The sequence below is a fragment of the Myxocyprinus asiaticus genome, chromosome 23 (assembly GCF_019703515.2).
Source record: "Myxocyprinus asiaticus isolate MX2 ecotype Aquarium Trade chromosome 23, UBuf_Myxa_2, whole genome shotgun sequence".
Classification (NCBI taxonomy): Eukaryota; Metazoa; Chordata; class Actinopteri; order Cypriniformes; family Catostomidae; genus Myxocyprinus; species Myxocyprinus asiaticus.
This window is the reverse complement of record NC_059366.1, coordinates 35,676,616-35,697,500: the sequence shown is the minus strand read 5'-3', so window position 1 is coordinate 35,697,500 and position 20,885 is coordinate 35,676,616. Positions and strand designations below refer to the sequence as shown.

At 38.8% G+C, this 20,885-nt stretch overlaps 2 protein-coding genes across 5 annotated transcripts in view; both read left to right on the top strand.

Moving 5' to 3' along the window:
* LOC127413891 (DDB1- and CUL4-associated factor 5-like) overlaps positions 1-8,043 on the top strand; it is an 18,822-nt gene extending 10,779 nt beyond the window's left edge. The window contains exons 6-8 of the mRNA XM_051651452.1: positions 3,404-3,470; positions 3,594-3,721; positions 5,794-8,043. Of these exons, the coding sequence (XP_051507412.1) occupies positions 3,404-3,470; positions 3,594-3,721; positions 5,794-7,125 (1,527 nt within the window). The 3' untranslated portion in view covers positions 7,126-8,043. The remainder of the gene's footprint in view (positions 1-3,403; positions 3,471-3,593; positions 3,722-5,793) is intronic.
* Positions 8,044-16,532: 8,489 nt separating this feature from the next.
* actn1 (actinin, alpha 1) overlaps positions 16,533-20,885 on the top strand; it is a 40,443-nt gene continuing 36,090 nt past the window's right edge. For 2 of the 4 annotated variants that reach the window (XM_051651434.1, XM_051651430.1), the window contains exon 1: positions 16,533-16,927. In XM_051651434.1, the coding sequence (XP_051507394.1) occupies positions 16,805-16,927 (123 nt within the window). In that variant the 5' untranslated portion in view covers positions 16,533-16,804. The remainder of the gene's footprint in view (positions 16,928-20,885) is intronic. The other 2 variants (XM_051651432.1, XM_051651431.1) reach the window with 1 other exon arrangement.

Here is a 20,885-nt window from a genome sequence, read left to right as displayed (position 1 = left end):
ATACACAATTTACAATCATATTTAATCAAACTACACAATGATGACTTTTTTTTTTTTTTTTATTAATTTCATATAGATGACAAAGAAAAGCAAAATATATACACTGAATAAACATTTAACTCCCACTACTACGCCTCCCCAATCATCAACCCAACCCCCAAAGAACATCCCTGTAGTCACACATATGTACACACAAAAAATAAATAAATAAATATAATAATCAGACACATTTAAAACTACACCTCTCTCTCCACAGCCCCTTCCCGAGAGTCCCCCAAAAACACCAAATAACGGCCCCATTTCCCATCAAATGAATCCCAGATCCCCAGCCTTCTACATGACACCTCCTTGAAAGCTGCCACCCTCCCCATCTCCGCAAATCACTCCCAAAAAGAGGGCGCTCCAGCCAACTTCCATCCCCTTAAACAATCTGCCTACCTGTCATAACACTGGTCAGGACCCAATTTTTTTTAATGTTTATCCCCTATATCGATGACCGCCCCATTGCCCAAAACACAGAGTCTGGGGCAAAACGGAACCCGAGTGCCCAACACGTCACACTCAAAACCACAATGATGACTCTTAAGACTTTATAGATATTACAGTTTCATTTTCTGTTAATGCATGATTTTCTGTAAAGCTGCTTTGAAACGATGTGTGTTGTGAAAAGCGCTATACAAATAAAAAATGACATGACTTGATTTTAATTATCTGAATTATAATTTTTTGTAATATATACATTTTATTAATAAATATTTAAATATAACTATTTATAATGATTTAATCAGTATTGAATTATTGTTATTTGAGGGGCTTTCTCTGGCAATATTTATGTAATTCGATAAAAAGTTTTAATAGATTGACAGCCCTAATATATGTGCGTGTGTGTGTATACAAGTCAGAAGTTTACATACACCTTAGCCAAATACATTTAAACTAAATTTTTCAAAATTCCTGACATTTAATTGTAGAAAACATTCCCTGTCTTAGGTCAGTTAGGATCACTACTTTATTTTAAGAATGTGAAATATCCGAATAATAGTAGAGAGAATTATATATTTCAGCTTTTATTTCTTTTATCACATTTCCAGTGGCTCGGAAGTTTACATACACTTTGTTAGTATTTGGTAGCATTGCCTTTAAATTGTTTAACTTGGGTCAAATGTTTTGGGCAGCCTTCCACAAGCTTCTCACAATAAGTTGCTGGAATTTTGGCCCATTTCTCCAGACAGAACTGGTGTAACTGAGTCAGGTTTGTAGACCTCCTTGCTCGCACACGCTTTTTCAGTTCTGCCCACAAATTTTCTATCGGATTGAGGTCCGGGTTTTGTGATGGCCACTCCAATACCTTGACTTTGTTTTCCTTAAGCCATTTTGCCACAACTTTGGAGATATGATTGGGGTCATTGTCCATTTTGAAGACCCATTTGTGACCGAGCTTTAACTTCCTGTCTGATGTCTTAAGATGCTGCTTCAATGTATCCACATGATTTTCCTTCCTCATGATGCCATCTATTTTGTGAAGTGTACCAGTCCCTCCTGTAGCAAAGCACCCCCACAACATGATGTTGCCACCCCCATGCTTCACGGTTGGGAAGTTGTTCTTTGGCTTGCAAGCCTCACCCTTTTTCCTCCAAACATAATGATTGTCATAATTGCCAAACAGTTAAATTTTTGTTTCATCAGACCAGAGGACATTTCTCCAAAAAGTAAGATCTTTGTCCCCATGTGCATTTGCAAACTGTAGTCTGGCTTTTTTATGGCAGTTCTGTGGCTTCTTCCTTGCTGAGCAGCCTATCAGGTTTTGTCGATTTAGGACTCGTTTTACTGTGGATATAGATACTTGTCTACCTGTTTCCTCCAGCATCTTCACAAAGTCCTTTGCTGTTGTTCTGGGATTGATTTGCACTTTTAGCATCAAACTACGTTCATCTCTAGGAGACCGAATGCGTCTCCTTCCTGAGCGGTATGATGGCTGCATGGTCTCATGGTGTTTATACTTGCGTACTATTGTTTGTACAGATGAACATGGTACCTTCAGGCATTTGGAAATTGCTCCCAAGGTTGAATCAGACTTGTGGAGGTCCACAACGTTTTTTTCTGAGGTCTTGGCTGATTTCTTTTGATTTGCCCATGATGTTAAGCAAAGAGGCACTGAGTTTGAAAGTAGGCCTTAAAATACATCCACAGGTACACCTCCAATTGACTCCAATTAGCCTATCAGAAGCTATTTGTCTAAAATCTTGACATAATTTTCTGGAATTTTCCAAGCTGCTTAAAAGGCACAGTTAACTTAGTGTATGTAAACTTCTGACCCACTGGAATTGTGATAGTCAATTAAAAGTGAAGCAATCTGTCTGTAAACAATTGTTGGAAAAAAATTACTTGTGTCATGCACAAAGTAGATGTCCTAAATGACTTGCTAAAACTATAGTTTGCTAATATGAAATCTGTGGCGTGGTTAAAAACTTTGTTTATAATGACTTCAACCTAATTGTATGTAAACTTCTGACTTCAACTGTATATGTACAGTATGTATATAAATTACAGATACATTTTTAACCTGAATGGAGTCAACAAATGGCTCTTCCAGAGAAGAGCCATTTCTTCATTTAATTATTAAGCAGTCCTGGGTATGAGTAATATGACAGTGTGACACTTTGATCATTGATTGCACAGAGAAATTAATTTGTGTGTGTGTGTGCATATGTGTACATATTTATGTGCATTTTTGTTTGTGGGTGGAAGTGTGTGTGTGTGTGTTACAAGATAGTTGTAGATATTTCTGAGAAAGGTATTTTGAGTCAGGGAATGTTGGGTTAAGACTTGTAGAAGCATGTTTTATTATCAGTGTTGAATCTAAAGTTGAAAAGATGCTGGATTTTCTGTCTGACTGTGGTCATGTGCTGATATGTTTCATGTTTGTCTGTGTTTGTATGTTTGTCCAGCCGTCTCTCCTTTCTCGTTTTTACTGTCTTGTGCCTCATTCCACAGAGCTGTGATTCTTCCTCTCTGGAGCTGTCTGATATCTGTCGATCCATATAGAAATATCAGCTGAGCAGCTTATATAGTTTGTCCCTGAAGTAAGCTAAATCTGACAAAACCTCCCTCTGGGGACATCAGGAGATACCCTTGATGAGGAAAAACAATTTATAAATACAATTAATAATTTTAATTCTAAAAAGGCTACAAATGATAGGGTTAGGTTTTGGTTAGTTTAAAGTAATTATAATTATCTTTATATAAAAACAATAGAAGTCTAAGGTCATGTAGATAAGCAGATGTGTTTGTGTAGTGCCGCTGAGCCAGAGGGTGTTGCATGTGATATGCCATTCTAGAAGCTTCTCAGAGAAGATAACATATTTCTCTAGAACCTCATGACAAGAGTATATTGTGTTTTCAGTACATCCTGTCTGGCTCAGATGATTTTAACCTTTACATGTGGAGAATCCCCAATGATCCTGATGCAGGTAAACTAAATGCACACACAGGACAACCATGTCTAATATTGTTTGCTCATTGATATTTTGTGTTCAAATGTTATGCCAGCAGTAGCTATCCATTATTATTCAAGGCACATTTTGTCTCTGCAGGAGGCCCGGGTCGAGTGGTGAACGGGGCCTTTATGGTTCTGAAAGGTCATCGATCCATCGTGAATCAAGTCCGCTTTAACCCTCACACGTACATGATCTGCTCCTCCGGGGTGGAGAAGGTCATTAAGGTTAGTCTGTGTTTTCATAAGAACGGCATTATAAAAATATTACAATTGACAGTGTTAAAATATATTGAAGCATTTCAGCAGGTACTTTAAAGGGATCGTTCACCCAAACATTCAGAAAATTATGTCATCAATTACTCGCCCTCATGTCGTTCTGAATCAGAATTACCAACGGAGAAACACTAACAGAGATGTTAGAATGTTTATGCTGCTTTTTTCTATACAAATAGCTGAGAAAACTTGGAATATAGTACATGAGTCGTACTGGACTACTTTTATTATACTTTCATGGTCATTCTTTTGGGCTTGACAGTGTCCGTCCCCATTCATTTTCATGATGTAAATAAAAATAAATGTGGTAAATTAAGTAAATAAATTAAATGGAACAATTTACATAAAATGTACAAATTACAGTAATTGCCCATCGTATGTAAAGCAGAGTGAACATTCCCCTTTTGTGTTCCATGGAAGAAAGTCATATGTGTTTGGAATGACATGAGGGTATTATGAAATAAATGTAATTTCTGGGTGATTTCTGGTATTCCTGTAGTACAGCCTGATACAGACCTGCCACGCACACACACACACACACACACACACTCTCAGAGAAAAAGATTCTGGAAAGAGCTCATGCCTGAACTTGTGTCTCCCCTCCGTTTCGTCTTAAATTAATTTTTGATGTCGCTCATTCAGCCCCTCCTAAATCCCTGAAGGCACACAATCTAAGCATGACTTTACCTGTCTCACCCTTTATCCGTCTCGCTGTTTTGGCTCTGGTTATTTACCAGCTCCTGACATATCATTACATAGAAGATCGTTACAGCTTCATGAAAGAATCACTCTTATGAGCCGGTTTAATTTAATAAATCAGTCAAAAGGCCTCTCGTGAGTTATTGGTTTGAATCGGTTTAACAAATCACTCACTGAATAGGTCAAAGTTGTTGTTCACTGAACTGTAAATCATTACTTGCGTTGTGTTCAAATCAAACCGAAAATTGGTACTGTCTTATAGTACATTTGCTCAGTATATTGTTAGGACAAATTATTGAATGGGGAATGCAGTACTTAAGAGTACTGAAAGAATCGTTTATGGAATAGTTAAAGAACTAAGAGGAATCTGAATCAAAACCAGAATCGTTATATTTCTAATGACTCCCATACCTATTCACAACTGCAATTTCCTGAAAAATATAACAAAGGAATCAGAGCAGATGACATGATGAGCACAGAACGACAATTTTTCCTCCCATGTGTGGTTGTCACAGCTGGCATGTTTAATGCAAGTTTGTGTTGCTTTTATGTCATCATTCTGTCCACGAATTGTGTATGTGGGTCTTTTGCTATCTTTTGCTGTGGTTCTTGTGAAATCTTGTTTGGCAGGGAGAGGAGATGTTGAGTAACCCTAGCACATTGTGCCAGTTCTCTTGCTAAAATATTGAGATTTTGTAAGAGATCAGAATGGCTTGTTTAACTTGTAGCACTCAAACAGACATACTTTTACTCTCTGCTGTTTGTACTGACATAAACTCCGGCAGCTCCCTAAACAAGACAGTGGATCCAAAAGTATGAGACCAATAGTGTAAATGCTTCTATTTTGCATTTATCTAATCCAATAAATCATTTTCATTAAACATTGTTATCAGTCTAACAATTTGATTGAAGGTTGAATTGAAAAATGTACATGAATTTGAGAATGGCTTTAATGACAGCGTGCACTCAAGCTGGAATGGTATCCACATGTTTGTGCAAAACCCGATGATCAATGTAATCCCAGCATGATATGAGAATGTTCCAACTGGTAGCATCTTCAATAGTGTGCTTCAATGGAAGCAAAGAAATCTGATCTTTTGTACACAGTAGTTAACATGATCAATGTCACAAATTTGCTTAGATTTGATTAGTGACCTTCTAACAGTGCATAGTCTTAAATATTTCTTAATTTGTGTCACAAATTTTCTGTTTTCCCTCAAACTTTATTTCCAGGTTTATTTCGATTTTGTATTCAGGATTTTCAATGACCCCACTGTATGAGGGGTAATTCTGACACGTCTCACTCTCTCTGTCTCTTTCTATAGGTCTGGAGTCCCTATCAGCAGCCAGATAGTGTTGGAGATCTTGAAGGTCTAGTGGAGGACAAGTCTCGCTCTCTCTACACTCATGAGGAATACATCAGCCTGGTCCTCAACAGCGGAAGTGGCCTGTCACATGATTACGTCAGCCAATCGGTGCAGGAGGACCCACGGATGATGGCTTTCTTTGACTCGCTGGTTCGTCGTGAGATCGAGGGATGGAGCTCGGATTCAGACAGCGATTTGAGCGAGGGCGCCATTCTGCAGCTGCACGCAAGAGCGCGACGCGCTACGCAATCCACAGCACGGTCTCCTGCCAGTGCATCCGCTGCTCATCACAGCGACTCAGACCACTCCGCTTCATCCTCACTGGCCGGGCCAGACGCATTGGGGAGTGTGCGGACTGATCAGGATAGGGGCGGGTCGCAGAGGAGGCGGACGGAGCCACGTGCATCTGCATTTCTGCTGGACCTTGTGAATGAGGACACCGATTCCAGTGGGTTCTGGCTAGACCCAATGCCCCGTCCCAGATCTCCTAGTCCACGTGATAACTCGAGCCTCTCGAGCCATGCCTCCTCAGGGAGTGTGGTCTCTAGTTCTAGCTCCTCCCCAAGCTCTTCTTCTAGCTCCTCCTCCAGCAGTGACGGCATTGATGAGGAGCTGCGTAGAAGCAGGATGCGACAGCGCAATGCTGCCAGATGGAGGCGCCATATGGGTCACTCTGACAGAGACTCCACCCACAATCTTCATTCCGCAACAGATTCCTGCACTTACCCGAACATATCCGTTAATGATCAGTCATCACCGTCTTCGACCTCGGGTGAGGAAGGTCGCACTTTTAGGAATCGTGGGAAAGAAAAGAGGAGCGAACACATCTCAAGTCCCACAACCTTATCCGACAGACATGCTCAATCACAGTCCAGATTTAGAAGGTGCATCATTTCCTCCCAGCCAGGTGGTGATGCCCCTGTTGAGAGAGAAAGATTGCGAGTTGGCTGGTGTGAGGAGTTCACGGGGGAACTAGAAAGGGGGAGAACAAGCGGGGAAGACTTAAGTGCGACACACAGTGCTGGGGAGGAAGTAATTGCAACACTCAATAGTCACACCACAGCAGGCTCTGGGGTTAACGGACGTCCACATACAGATGTGGAGAGTGAGAGCCGTGCAGTCTCAATTCACCCAGAATGCTCTATGACAGACACTGATTTCGGTAAGAACTCTAGGACCCAGGGGGAGCCCTCTGGAAGGGAGTCAGCCAGTGTTGCTGGGAAACGAACTTGTTCAGACTCTGGAGACGAGGAGGATTCTCCTTTGGAGAAGAAGGCGAAAATATTGTGATGTCACAGCACAAACTGACTGGCTCGGAGTGAAACTTATTTTGACTAGTGAATCTTTGTATTCTTTCAACATCTTTTGGTTTCTAAGTTCTAAACCAACATCCCTCATTCTCTTTCTCCAGTGTCATGCATTTTGGGGTCACACCACAGTCATAACACTAAAAAATTATTATTGATATTAATATGGGATGGGAAAAATAATAACTGCAGTGTTTTTTGTTTTATAATATTGTAGTTTCATAGAACCTGTAACCTTTATGTTGGGGGTTCTAGTTTGTTTTGGGGTGGTGAAAAGAAGGGTTTTAAGAGTATTTCTACAAGAATGCCTTTTGTTGGGGGGGGGGCAGTTTCCATGGTAACCTCATTGAGCAGAAGCTGTTTGAGTTGTGCATTAAAGTTCTGTTCCAGTGTTTCCATAGAAACTACCATGTCTTTTCTTCATCACCATACACCATTATAATCATCAACAGACAGGAAGTGGCTTACTGGGATTTTTGGATGAGTGTTCTAGAATTTTACAGTAAGATATTCCGATGTGAGAAAATCACCATGGTGATGCATCAGTATAAGCTCTCCATCAGTCCAATGGAGAGGCTTTAGCTGTTGATGAACACTTAATAAAAGCGTGAATGATATCAGTGTGTAGATCAGATCTTAATCTTTTACTGTTCTCATCTGGTATTTCAATCGTCTGATTGATAACACCTGGTAAATTGAACTACACAGTGTTTTCAGACATCTGAAGTGAGATTCCAAACCTTAGGGAGTGTAGATGGTCAGTTCAAAGGACATTGCAAACAGAATTGGGAAGTGTACATTGATTTTTCACTTCATAGGATGTGGACAGGGAAATTTACACATCAGTCGTCAGCCAAAGTTTGGCCCTCTGGTTTGATTAAACTAAATGCTGTGAAAAGGAGTTGAGGGTTTGGCATTTTTATTCAGTGTAATTCACCTCAACAGTGGTTACTAGGCAAATGTGTATGAACACAATACCTTAATCTTGACCTTTAGTTATACAATCATTAAAGGTATAGTTCACCCAAAAATGAAAATTCCCTCATGATTTATTCACTCTCATGGCATCCCAGTTGTGTATGACTTTCTTCTGAAGAACATAAATTAAGATTTTTAGAAGAATATTTCAGCTCTGCAGGTCCTCACAATGCAAGTGAATGGGTGCCAAAATTTTAAAGCTCTAAAATCCACATAAAAGTAACCCAAATGACTCCAGTAAAAAAATCCATGTGTTCAGACATGATATAATAGTGAGACACAGATCAATATTTAAATCATTTTTATCATAAATGTCCTCCCTGCCCAGTAGGGGGTGATATACATGAAGAATGTGAATCACCAAAAACACAGGAAGAATGAGAAAGTGAAAGTGGAGATTACCTGAGCAGGGAGGAGAATTTAGTTAAAGCACTTAATATTGATCTGATTTTCACCCACACCTATCATATTGCTTCAGAAGATATGGATTTAACAACCAGAGTCGTCTGGAGTACTTTTATGTTGCCCTTATGTGGATTTTGGAGCTAAAAAAATTTGGCACCCATTCACTTGCATTGTATGGACCTACAGAGCTGAGAAATTCTTCTAAAAATCTTTGTGTTCAGCAGATGAAAGAAAGTCATACACATGTGGGATGGCATGAGGGTAAGAATGTTAACTTTTGGGGGAACTGTCCTTTTAAGAAGACACTGATGTTTGTAAGTTTACCAGATCACATTTATTTTCTTATTGTTAAACACTGCAATAGTCGGGTTTCACTAAATATAAAGGTGTTTAAAGCAAGCCAGTTTGTATTTTAAATTTATAATTAAAAATATCAAGTTGGAGAGAAATATTTGAAATTATAATATTATAGTAATTTATATTTATTTAAACAAGTACATGAAGTTGTCATTCTCAAAACCCCTAATTTATGTGACTCAAGTGTGGTCTGTGTTTGACAACCATACAAATGTATGAATTGTGTCAAGTGAAGTAAACTTCCAGATATACCCTGATCAGTGAACACTGTAGGAACACTTTGAATCACAAGGCAGCCATTTATGAAACTTCTCACTGCTGATGTTGAGCAAATTAAATTCATAGCCTTTATGGAACTCACAATACCAATGTATTTGTGTAATCAAAGCTCATGGGTAAGGAACAGGTCTCCTCTCAGGAAATGAGGAAACTACACACACACACACACACACACACACACACACACACACAGTCAGATATGTGCTTACTCCTATGAGCAGTTCAAGGCAGCCATAAATGGAATTTATTGTCTTGATAAGGAAACTCCACCCAGCAGTAAGAACACACCCTTACACTGTTTCTGCTCACACACAGGTTCCCAAGGAAATGGTGTCACCTGATTTTATCCTGCACGATGAGCAGAATCCTTACTCATTTAGAGGTGTGAAATGATCTTACATGAAACCTGTTCAGTTTTTTGCAGTGAATCATCCGTAGAATTGTGTTCTTGCCCTCTAAATCGTCAACTGCCAGTACAGTTTTACCTGTGTAATCATGTTTTCATGCACACAAGACTTTTAGTTGAGGTATTCTGCTTGACCAAGGTCAGAAATTAACCAGGGACTGGATAAAAAAATGCCCCATATATTTAAAATGTGTGTGCAAAAAATACCCCTGTAATTATTAGTATTAGCAGTATTTTACTTTATTGTTTTTCATTTTTAACGTGAAATTTGATCAATTTCATTCTATTCTAGGTTTGCATCTAAGGGTTCCTTAAATTCAGACACCATAGTGAATTAGGTGTCAGATGCTGTATTCACTGTCTCAGCGGAGAGTGTTGTTGAATTTTTAGCTGATATGAATAATATCCAGTACTTAGCACATAAGATGTTTCACAAAAACATTTGTCTTAAGATGGTTATTTATATCTTCTGCTTAGTGTGTCAATAGGAAATATAAATTTTAGATTCCAAACATTCCTTTTGCAAGTAGAGTAGAATACAATACAATAGAATAGAAGAACAGGGAGCAACAGATGTTATGGCACACACAGAGCCTTGATCTCAACATCATAACATGAAGAAACAGAAGCAATTAAGACAGCCTAAATAGATAGAAGAACTGTGGCAAGTTCTCCAAGATGCTTGAAACAACCTATCTGCCAACAACCTTAAAAAACTGCCGAGTGTAACTAGGAGAATTGGTGCTGTTTTGATAACAAGGGTGTATAAGAGCTGTATAATCTAACATGAGGATCTGCCAGTTATTTCAAATGTAATTTGTATTATGATATCTTTTGCATTATCTACATCTTTTATTTGATGTTGATTTGAGCCATAATTGTGCCGAATGAAAATGTATTGTTAACACTTTACAATAAATTTACATTTGTTAACATTAGTTAATGCATTAGGTATCATGAACTAACAATGAACAATATATTTTAACAGCATTCATTAATCTTAATGTTTTAAAATACAATTGTTCATTGTTAGTTCATGAGATCATCATGCATTAACTTATGCTAATATATACAACTTTCAATTTAAAAATGTATATGTTGAAATTAACCAAGATTAATAAATGTGCAAAAAGTATTGTTCATTGTTAGTTAATGTTAACTAACTAATGTTAACAAAGTAAAGCATTAGCAATTTATTTAAAATAATGAATTCAAGTATTTGACATAATTGGGTGGAAAACCCAATTTTTATATGGTTGGGGGAAAAAATGCAGGGGCAATTTCCAGGGGGCAAATATGGGCTCTTAAAAGGTAGATTTATTTATTTATTTTATTTTTATGGAATTTATTATATAATTTCAAAATGTATTGGATTGATTCAACACATGGGTCATTCGAAAGAGCTGCTGAAGTGAAAACCTTTTCTGTGTGGGAGGGTTGAGCTGAAAGAAGAATGCTAATGTTTCTGTTCAGCTCTCAGCATCTGATTGTGTTGCTTAGTTTTACTTTTGTCTCTTTCTCTTTATATCTTTAATCTTTTCAGTCTGTCTGAATCAGATGTAACACATTGTTATCAACAGGAAATGGATGAATATTGTGTTTTCTCACGCCTCCTTAAAAGTCCTTGTGATGATGAGTGGGAGGGCTGTTCCTCTACTTTTAAATTAAATAGACTACTAAAAAAATCTGAGATAATATTTCACAGAATTTGCCTTCATTCAGACAGGCAACCTCTTATCAGGAACATTGTGACAACAGCTCTAGATTCTGTTGAGTTTCACACATTTGGGGCTGTTAGTGCTATTGGGCCAGAATACACCCAGACTGTTTTTAAACTGGTCCACAGACCCATTAGACTCTGTTACAGCAGTCCATATGAACAAAGACACCTGTCTTGCTTCATTAATGTCACATGGGAAGGCAATGAGAATAGAGAACTAGAATGCAAAAAACCATAAAGTTTGAATAATGTGTTCAGCTGTGTGAGAGTGAATGAGTGATAAAACCGGTGTGATGCATGTAAATTAGGCATTCTGTTGTAAAATATCATCCAATGTGCATTGTGTCTGGATGTAGTGGATTATATGAAGTTTGTTTTTTTTATTAGATTTATTTACAGATGTCTTTTTCGCTCTCTGACTGTGAAATGTTTTAGTAAAACGTGAAATTAACCTGCATCACCTGCCTGTTTACACTGACAGAGAGAGAGAACCTTACAAAGACTTGAGAACTGTTTGAAGTTTTTATTATTGTTGTTACTGATACTGTCTGAGGTTATTAAGATATTTAGATGACATGATTCATCTGAATAATTTCTCAGTGGATAAATAACTGACAGTTGAGCTTGGCACGAATCCACAGATTCACTATATCAAGTGCAAAGGAATTGCAAAATTATATTCTCGAAGTGACATTCATAAGTGATTCTTATAATAATCCATTTCCATTCTTAAGTGTGTCTTGTATTTGTTTTAAACATTTTGCATGGAATTAATGCTGCTCAGTGTCTTTTGGGAAATATTTATGGTAAGAGCAGGAGTGCAGCTGCCCTAAGGTAGTTGGGCTTCAGTTCTTACTAAAGCCAAAACCACCACATCCCTTGACCAGCATCCCTTTATGTCAGCCTTAACCACTGCACCACTGCCTCCCAATACCAAGCCAGGTCCAAAAATTGACAAAAGTGTGAATTTCTCTCAAAGCATATGACAGTTTCATTCCCAAAAAATTTGGACATTTTTGTACAGAGTTTGGAAAATGGAATTATACACTGAGGGTTATATTGTTGACACACAACTCAGTGCCTGCCAACTCAAAAAAATTATCAGATTATTGCTTTTCTTAATGATCTGCTCCTTTAAACAGCTTCAAGAAGGCATGTGGTTCCTGTTTACATAATCTTTGGCCAAAGGATCCCAAGTTTGGTGGTCTAGATTTTGCAAATTGAAGTAGCAAGACTGATGCCATTTCAAGTTGTCTTTGCAAGTTTAAAGTGATAATTCACCCAAAAATGAAAATGCTGTCATCATTCACTCACCCTCATTCCATCCCAGATGTGTGACTTACTTTCTTCTGCAGAACACAAATTAAGCTTTTTAGAAGAATGCTCTGTAGCTCCATACAATGCAAGTCAATGGTTGTCAGAACTTTGAAGCTCCGAAAAGCACATAAAAGTAATCCATATGACTCCAGTTGTTAAATCCATGTTTTAGAAGTGATACAATTGATATGGGTGAGAAACAGATCAATATTTAAGTCCTTTTTTACTATAAATGTCCACTTTCACCAGCCCTCATAAGTGCTGTCAACTCTCCTATAAGATCTTCTTCTTCTGTTTTTGGTGGTTCTCATTCTTCATGAATATTGCCACCTACTGAGCAAGGAAGAGAATTTATAGTAAAAAAAAAAAAAAAAAAAAAAAAAAAAGGACTTAAATATTGATCTTTTTTCACCCACACCCTATCATATCGCTTTTGAAGACATGGATTTAACAACTGGAGTTGAATGGATTACTTTTATGCTGCCTTTATGTGCTTTTTGGAGCTTCAAAGTTCTTGCCACCATTCACTTGCATTGTATGAACCTACAGATCTGAGATATGCTTCTAAAAAGAAAGTCATTCACATCTGGGATGGCATGATGGTGAATAAATGATGAGAGAATTTTTATTTTTTGGTGAACTATTTCTTTAAGGCATAGTCCTGGAGAATTATCTACTTTGCCTCTTTATATTCATAAGCCTTGTGTCCAATTACAACACAGACCGAAAGGAAAATTTAACGTGTGAACGAAATGCAACCCACTGCTTGCAAACACAAACAAACGTTGGTATAATAACTTAGTTGGACAAAAGTTCTCTATGTTGGCGAGAGTGTTTTATCCTTGTGATTAAGTTGTGTTAAGAGTGAAATCTTTCTCTCACTGTCTGTGCTCTTAACCTGTGACGTCACTTTCCCCAAACATTCACCGCTTGGAAGTTTGTCCATATAAGGAAGAGCACTCAATTTCCAGCAATCCAGTGTGCACAGTGCCCTTGCGCGTGTTTCTCACCGATTTCTGGAGATAAAATTGCTGTGGGGAAAAATGTCCCCAGAAGCTAGGTAAATCTCACAAAAAACTCACTTTGCACGTCCTCAAATAATTAAAAAGTATATTAGTATTATTCTATTTATCTTTTTCTTATTATTATTCTAATAATGCCAATTTTGTCTTTGTACTAGAAAATAATATGGTCCGACGTCATTTACAGAACGCTATCTCAGTGTTAGGCCGGTGTACAGCCCCTTTAGCATCTGTAGAGGGTGACTTCTAACCCGGACCACCTCTATACCCTACATGGCAGAGGCATTCGGTCCCAAACACAACACGCTGCGCTTCATCACACGCAAATGCCCTTCTTCGGAGTTGCAGAATGGAGGCAGGAGGCGACTTTGAACCTATGCCATGTACAGGGAATGTTAAGCAACGGTGTGAAGTTTGGTAGCTCTGACAAACGTGAAACGTGACACCCGGTTTAACAGAGTCATACTTCATTTCGTAAAAGTAGGCTACAATGGAATTCCACAGGGGCCGTTCAGACCGAATGCGTTCAGCGAAGACGGACGTAAAAACGTGTTCGATCATGTGAACCGCGCCTTTAATTGCATGTACTAAAACAGCTGACACCGATAATTGTACATTATACAATAACATTACAATACAATAAATAGCTATAGGCTATTATAAAGACGGTATCAAACAAAATTCATTGAACCCTTGTTCAGTCACTATAGGGGTTTTCAAACTTTTTCTTTTTTTTTTTTTTTTTTTTTTTTTTTAAGAAAAAAATAAAATAAAAAAAAGAAATTACCGATTATTACCATTTCATTCAGCTTTGTAAAGACTGGTCGGAACATAAGCAATGAATTATTATTATTTATATATATATATATATATATATATATATATATATATATATATATATATATATATATATTATATAGGTGCATTATATTTTTCACAAAAACATTTGTCTTAAAATGGTTATTTTTATTCTGCTTTTATTGTTTCAGTAGGAAATATCAATTTTAGATTTCAACATTCCCTTTGCAAATAGAATGAGAATTGAATAAGAAGAATAAGGAGCCAAACAGATGGTATGTCCCCACAGAGCCCGGAACTCAACATCATTATTGAGTCAGTCTGGGATTACATGAAGAGACAGAAGCAATTGAGACAGCCTAAATAGATAGAAGAACTGTGGCAAGTTCTCCAAGAAACTTGGAACATCCTATCTGCCAACAACCAAGAAAAACTGTGTCCAGGTGTAGCTCCCTAGGAAAATTGGTGCTGTTTTGAAGGCAAAGGTTTACTAGACTTTGTATGACATTAATTGACAAATAAAATCTATGTATGGCATTTATTTTATTCATTTCTTATGTTGATTGATTTCATGATATCTGACCAGTCTTTACATAGCAAAATGAAATAGCAATGTAAAATTCGGTAATGTCTTTTTTAATTTTTTTTACACTTATTTCTAAAATAAATACATAAATAGCACCATGCACCTTTTGGCTCCCTGGGTGTCCCCAGACCCCAGTTTGAAAACCCCTGCTCTAGTGACTAAACAAGAGTTCTTTTTAAAACCTTAAACTGTCTCCTTTAGCTTGCTTGGTTGGTTGCAAGGCCATATTCTTTGTACATGTTTATATAGTAAAACGAACTGTACAAATAGGCCTACATTTGAATTTAATTGAAAATGTTTCTCTCCAGGTTTATCCATGTAAAATTAAGAGTGAAAATAAGCTAATATCTTAATTTCTTTTGGCTTTAGTACAATTACAATTACAATATAAAAGTCAATTATTTAATTTAGCTAACATGTTTTCTTTATAGACTAATATCACTTAGGCTTTTATTTTTCTCACATAATAAAAATGGGTCTTGATGCATGAAAATATAACACTGCATTTATATTCTAGGAAAGGGGGTCCTTTTGGAGGGCAGCATCATATTTGGGGGTCCTTGGTGTCAAAAAGTTTGAAAACCCCTGGACTATAGCATTAAAAACTCACAGTAATCACACATAACTTTATAAGGCGAGCATGTTTTATGTGTGCGTCAGAGCGTGTAATAGCTGTACAAACATGCCCTGAATAAGCAAAACTAATTATTTCAATCCTGCTCCTTCAATGGAGGAAATCTCACCATCTTAAACTTCACAGTCTTTCTTCCCCACAGTAGGATGTGATGGATATGAGGGATATCCTCTGCCAAGTCTAGGCAGACATTTTTTTTGGATAAGGTCTGACCACAGGTTGCCTCGATCTGTGAAACAGCTGACCCAGTGGCATCTTCCACTTTCGCTCCGTATTCATTCCCATCATGAATACCAGTGTTTTGTCGAAGTCTGTTCCCCCTGTTTCCCCTTAGTTTAGTGTTCCACGTAACGCCGTTATACATTAAACATAGAACAGACTTCGACACAACACCGGCATGGATATTTCACAGGCACATTAGTAATGAGACTATACTAATGCATGACTTGTATAACTAATGTATGACCATAACTTTTAATTTGATTATTTATGGATGTGGTATATTTCCTATTAATTTCCTCCTCCCTAAAGAGGAGTGCTGTTACCTGAGACGGTGAGATAAAGCAAGCGGAAGGGTGTGGTCACCTGGAGGGCAGGGAGCAAACCATAGATGAATTCATAATAGCCATAATTAGTGTACCACCTGCGCCATTATTAACATATCATTAAACAACTGAACACTAAAGAGTAAATCATCCTGTTATCAACTTCAGTGCCACAGTCCTACCTCAAAGCTTTTCAACCTACGTCCATGCAGACAACCTACACCAAATCTATTAATGCACAGCGAGATTAGCCAATCATCACCGAGCTTTTGCGAGTGGGCGGGCTCTAGGTGCTTGCGCATCAGCCAATCAGGCGCCCTACAACGGCTTTCTTTTTCTTTTTTTCTACAGCGAAGTTTTTGCTGCCGATGCTCGTGCTGGAGGTTCTGCCTACTCGCCACTCTGGATAGCGGCGGTGAAAAAACAGACAGAACGAGAAAGTACAAGGAAGCACGGACTTTGAAGTGAGGTAGCGACAGGCAGTGTGTTTTCCGGGCAGTTAATTTGGTGCACATCGTCTTAAGCGCGCACGAGAGTGTACTGCGCCGCGGCAGCGCTCTTTGGGAGAGAGAGAGAGAGAGAGAGAGACCGGAGGGACGGGAACGGTAGTTCAGTATGGATCACCATAATCAGCAACATCATCATCACTATGATGGAGAAAACGACTACATGCAGCCCGAAGATGATTGGGACCGGGATATGCTACTCGACCCCGCCTGGGAGAAACAGCAGCGAAAGGTGTAGTATAATCTAATCTCTCAGCCTCCGGTTTAACGGGTTAAGGGACCTTCTGCAAACCAGCCGAAAAAAATAGCGTGTCGAAACGTGGATACCGTGGGGATTTAAACGGGCTGTTGATAAAGAAGCAGGCTTTGTATTGCAATGCATGAATTAATGTGTTTATTTTGTGTGTATCAGATTTGTTTGTTCATCACTGCGCCACATTTCTTAAAGTATGTTTTTATAGATAGAAGACAATCAGAAGGAATATTATAGTTCAGTATATTGTACTGAACTATAAATTTACCATGCATTAGTCTTCATTGTAAGAAACTTGAGGGACATCTGTTGTGAAATTGCGCATATTGATATTCTCCCCTGCGTCTGTCCATTCATTCGAGCGTTAGAACTGGCCCGCCCCTAGTCAAACGATCCGGACCCTGATCGCCGTACACCGCGCGCAACAGATGTCAGCTACAGCAGCCTCGCGCTCTGAATGAAGCTCATAAGATCTGCAGCACGCGCGGAGAGCACGAGCTCCCTTTATTAACGGTCACGGTGCGGAGACGCAGTCTGGCTGGCACTTTAACGAATGTGTGGCCCATGACAGTTCCTTTAACGTAACTAATTGTTGTGGGGAGGGGTGAAGAAAGTCTCTCTGATGTCGGATGTGAATTTTTACACAGAAGTCTTAAAAGTATGTGAAATATGAGTGAAACGTTTGTCGATCCCACCGTCCCCCCCTCCCCTTTGGAAAACAGGGCGAGGAAAAAAAGCGAACGAGTACTGGAATCTGCTGCGGTTTGGGCTGGGCTTGTCGGGGAGCGAGTCTGCCCAAAAATGGTAATAACAGACCCCGTACACTGCTGCTGGAAAACTTTCCCCGTTCCTTTTTTTCCTTCCTCGAGAGCTTGTAGACTCCTGAATGATGTCATCAGCTACCGGCGGGAAAGACTCATGCTCAGGTATGCAGTGGAAGAGTCCTTCATGTAAACTCATGACAAAATCATGTGGCAAGAGTTTTACACCAGACCAGACATGATTAAACCTACATAATTGAGTGTCAAAGGAATAGTTCACCCAAAAATGAAAATTCTCGCATCATTTACTCACCCTCTTGCCATCCCAGATGTGCATTACATTCTTTCTTCTGCAGAACACAAACAAAGATTTTTAAAGGAATATTTCAGCTCTGTAGGTCCTCACAATACAAGTGAATGGTGACCAAAACTTTGAAGCTCCAAAAAGCAAATAAAGGCAGCATAAAAGTAATCCATACAACTCCAGTGGTTAAATCCATTAGTTTGGGGTGAGAACAGAACAAAATGTAACTCCTTTCACTGTACATTTTGCAATTGCAGTCTCTAGGCACCATCATGATGTCAAGCTTGATTACACGTCCTTAAAGCATTCAGAGCACTAGATGGCGCTAGGAAGTGTAATTGAGCTTGAAATCATGATCGAGACTGCTGATGTCAAGATTTATAGAGAAAAATGAGTTATATTTTAGTCTGTTCTTACCCAAGACCGACTGGATTGCTTCAGAAGACATCTGGAGTCACATGGATTACTTTTATGCTGCCTTTATATGCTTTTTGGAGCTTCAAAGTTTTGGTCACTATTCACTTGCATTGTGAGGACCTACAGAGCTGAAATATTCCTTTAAAAATCTTCGTTTGTGTTAAGCAGAAGAAAGGAAGTCATACACATCTGGGATGGCATGAGGGTGAGTAAATGATGAGAGAATTTGCATTTTTGGGTGAAATGAGAGATTTAAACCTCTAAAGAAGTGATGCATCTGTAGTTCAGGACAATCATATTTAAAATTTTATGACACAATAGCTATTATGTACAGTATGTAGTGGTGTGTTTGTGTGGTTGGTCAAATGGAAATGAGAGAGACACACATACACAACCATAAAACAGCCCTGAGGTGTTTTTTCACTGTCTCATGATGATAGAAGTACTACATTGTGTTTGACATGAGCATTGTTCATTAAGGACAACCACACAATTCAGCTCCATACTGCTTTAAACACAGGGAATGTGCTACCCATTAAACAACCTCTGTGACTTCAATGATGCGTGTGTGTGTGTGCGTGTGTGTGTGTGTGTGTGTGTGTGTGTGTGTCAGATAAATTGTTTATTGTTCTGCATTCTGATAGGGCTGAAAGGTCAGTATTGAAATGAGAAAGGTCTGTTCTGCAAACACACACATACACAATTCACACATAAAGTACACTACTCTGGCCTACAAGTAACCCATCTGACTGACTGCAGTTTGTGTTTATGCATTCAAGTACTGTATTTCAGCAAGTTCAGACTGGACCAATAGAATCATTAACACACATTTTCCAGCGCATCAACCTTTGTGTTAGTTTGTGAAAGTCTGTGTGTGCACTTCTTGAGCTGTGAGGTGATTAACTTTAAAACAGGAAGACTAAACAGAAGCAAGACCTCTTCTGAACTGTCTTTCACTCTTTTTCCACTGTCCCTATCTGAGAGGTCAGGTGTTCATTGTTTTGTTTAGGTGTCCCTTGCCAGTTTACTTGGCCAGTCAGAGAGTACTGGTAGTTTCAAATTGTTGTTTACCTCCACTGAGTGATTAAATGCCACCAGACAAAGTCATAACAGGTCTCACTGACAGTTCTGTGTATTGTTTTGTGATTCTGTTTACATTTATTTTAACTTCTGTTCTCACTCATACTTAAAGGAATGTCCTGGATTCAATAAATTTGAGCTCAGTCAACAGCATTTGTGTCATAATGTTGATTACCACAAAAAAATAATTTAGACTTGTCCCTCGTTTATTGAAAAAAATATTTATTTTAAATATTTTAAATACATAAGGGGCCTGGGTAGTTCAGCGAGTAAAGACACTGACAACCACCCATGGAGTCGTGAGTTCGAATCCAGGGCGTGCTGAGTGACTCCAGCCAGGTCTCCTAAGCAACCAAATTGGCCTGGTTGCTAGGGAGGGTAGAGTCACATGGGGTTACCTCCTCGTGGTCGCTATAATGTGGTTCGCTCTCGGTGGGGCGTGTGGTGAGTTGTGCGTGGATGCCGCTGAAAATAGCGTGAAGCCTCCACACGCGCTATGTCTCCACGGTAACGCGCTCAACAAGCCACGTGATAAGATGCGCGGGTTGACGGTTTCAGATGTGGAGGCAACTGGGATTCATCCTCCGCCACCCAGATTGAGGTGAGTCACTACGCCACCACGAGGACTTAGAGGGCATTGGGAATTGGGCATTCCAAATTGAGGAGAAAAAGGGGAGAAAAATGCAGTTACATTAAGTCACTGATAATGGGAGTGAATGGTGCCAGTCCATAAACCTTAAAATACACACTGTCTCAAAAGTATAGCCACAAGATGTCAACGTTATACAGGTTAATATGATTTCAGTGTAATAAAATCACATACTAACCTTGTCTGTGTAAATTCTATCAAATATTACAACTTCGTTGCCATGATGACATAATGCCAGTAAACCCTGTAATCCCAGTAAGCCATTGTGATAAGTTACATTCGTGGGCAATGGAGGAGTCAGGAGACAACGAAGCAGGTTCAAGGTCTGTCTCTTTTAATCATATGTTTTCAGCACACAATCGACGGTAACCGTAGATAACATAAAATAAGTTGTAAATAAATGAAAGCACTCTCAATTTATGACTCTCTTAGTCCAGGCTGTCATGCTTTCCAGTCACTCTCTCTCCCACACTAATGCTCTGGCGTGCCTATTCAGGTCTCCCTCCGCCATCACTATAATTAGAGACAGGTATTAGAGTACTCACAACCCAGGTGATGAGCCTTACTGCTCTCCCTCTCCCGTAGACCGACACATGACCATGCCCCCCCATGCCACAGCGATGATATGTTATCATACTACAATCATGTAGCACAAAAAACGTATCACACCAAAATCATGTTAACATGTACGTATATTGGAAATGTATTGCTGCCATACATTCAAAA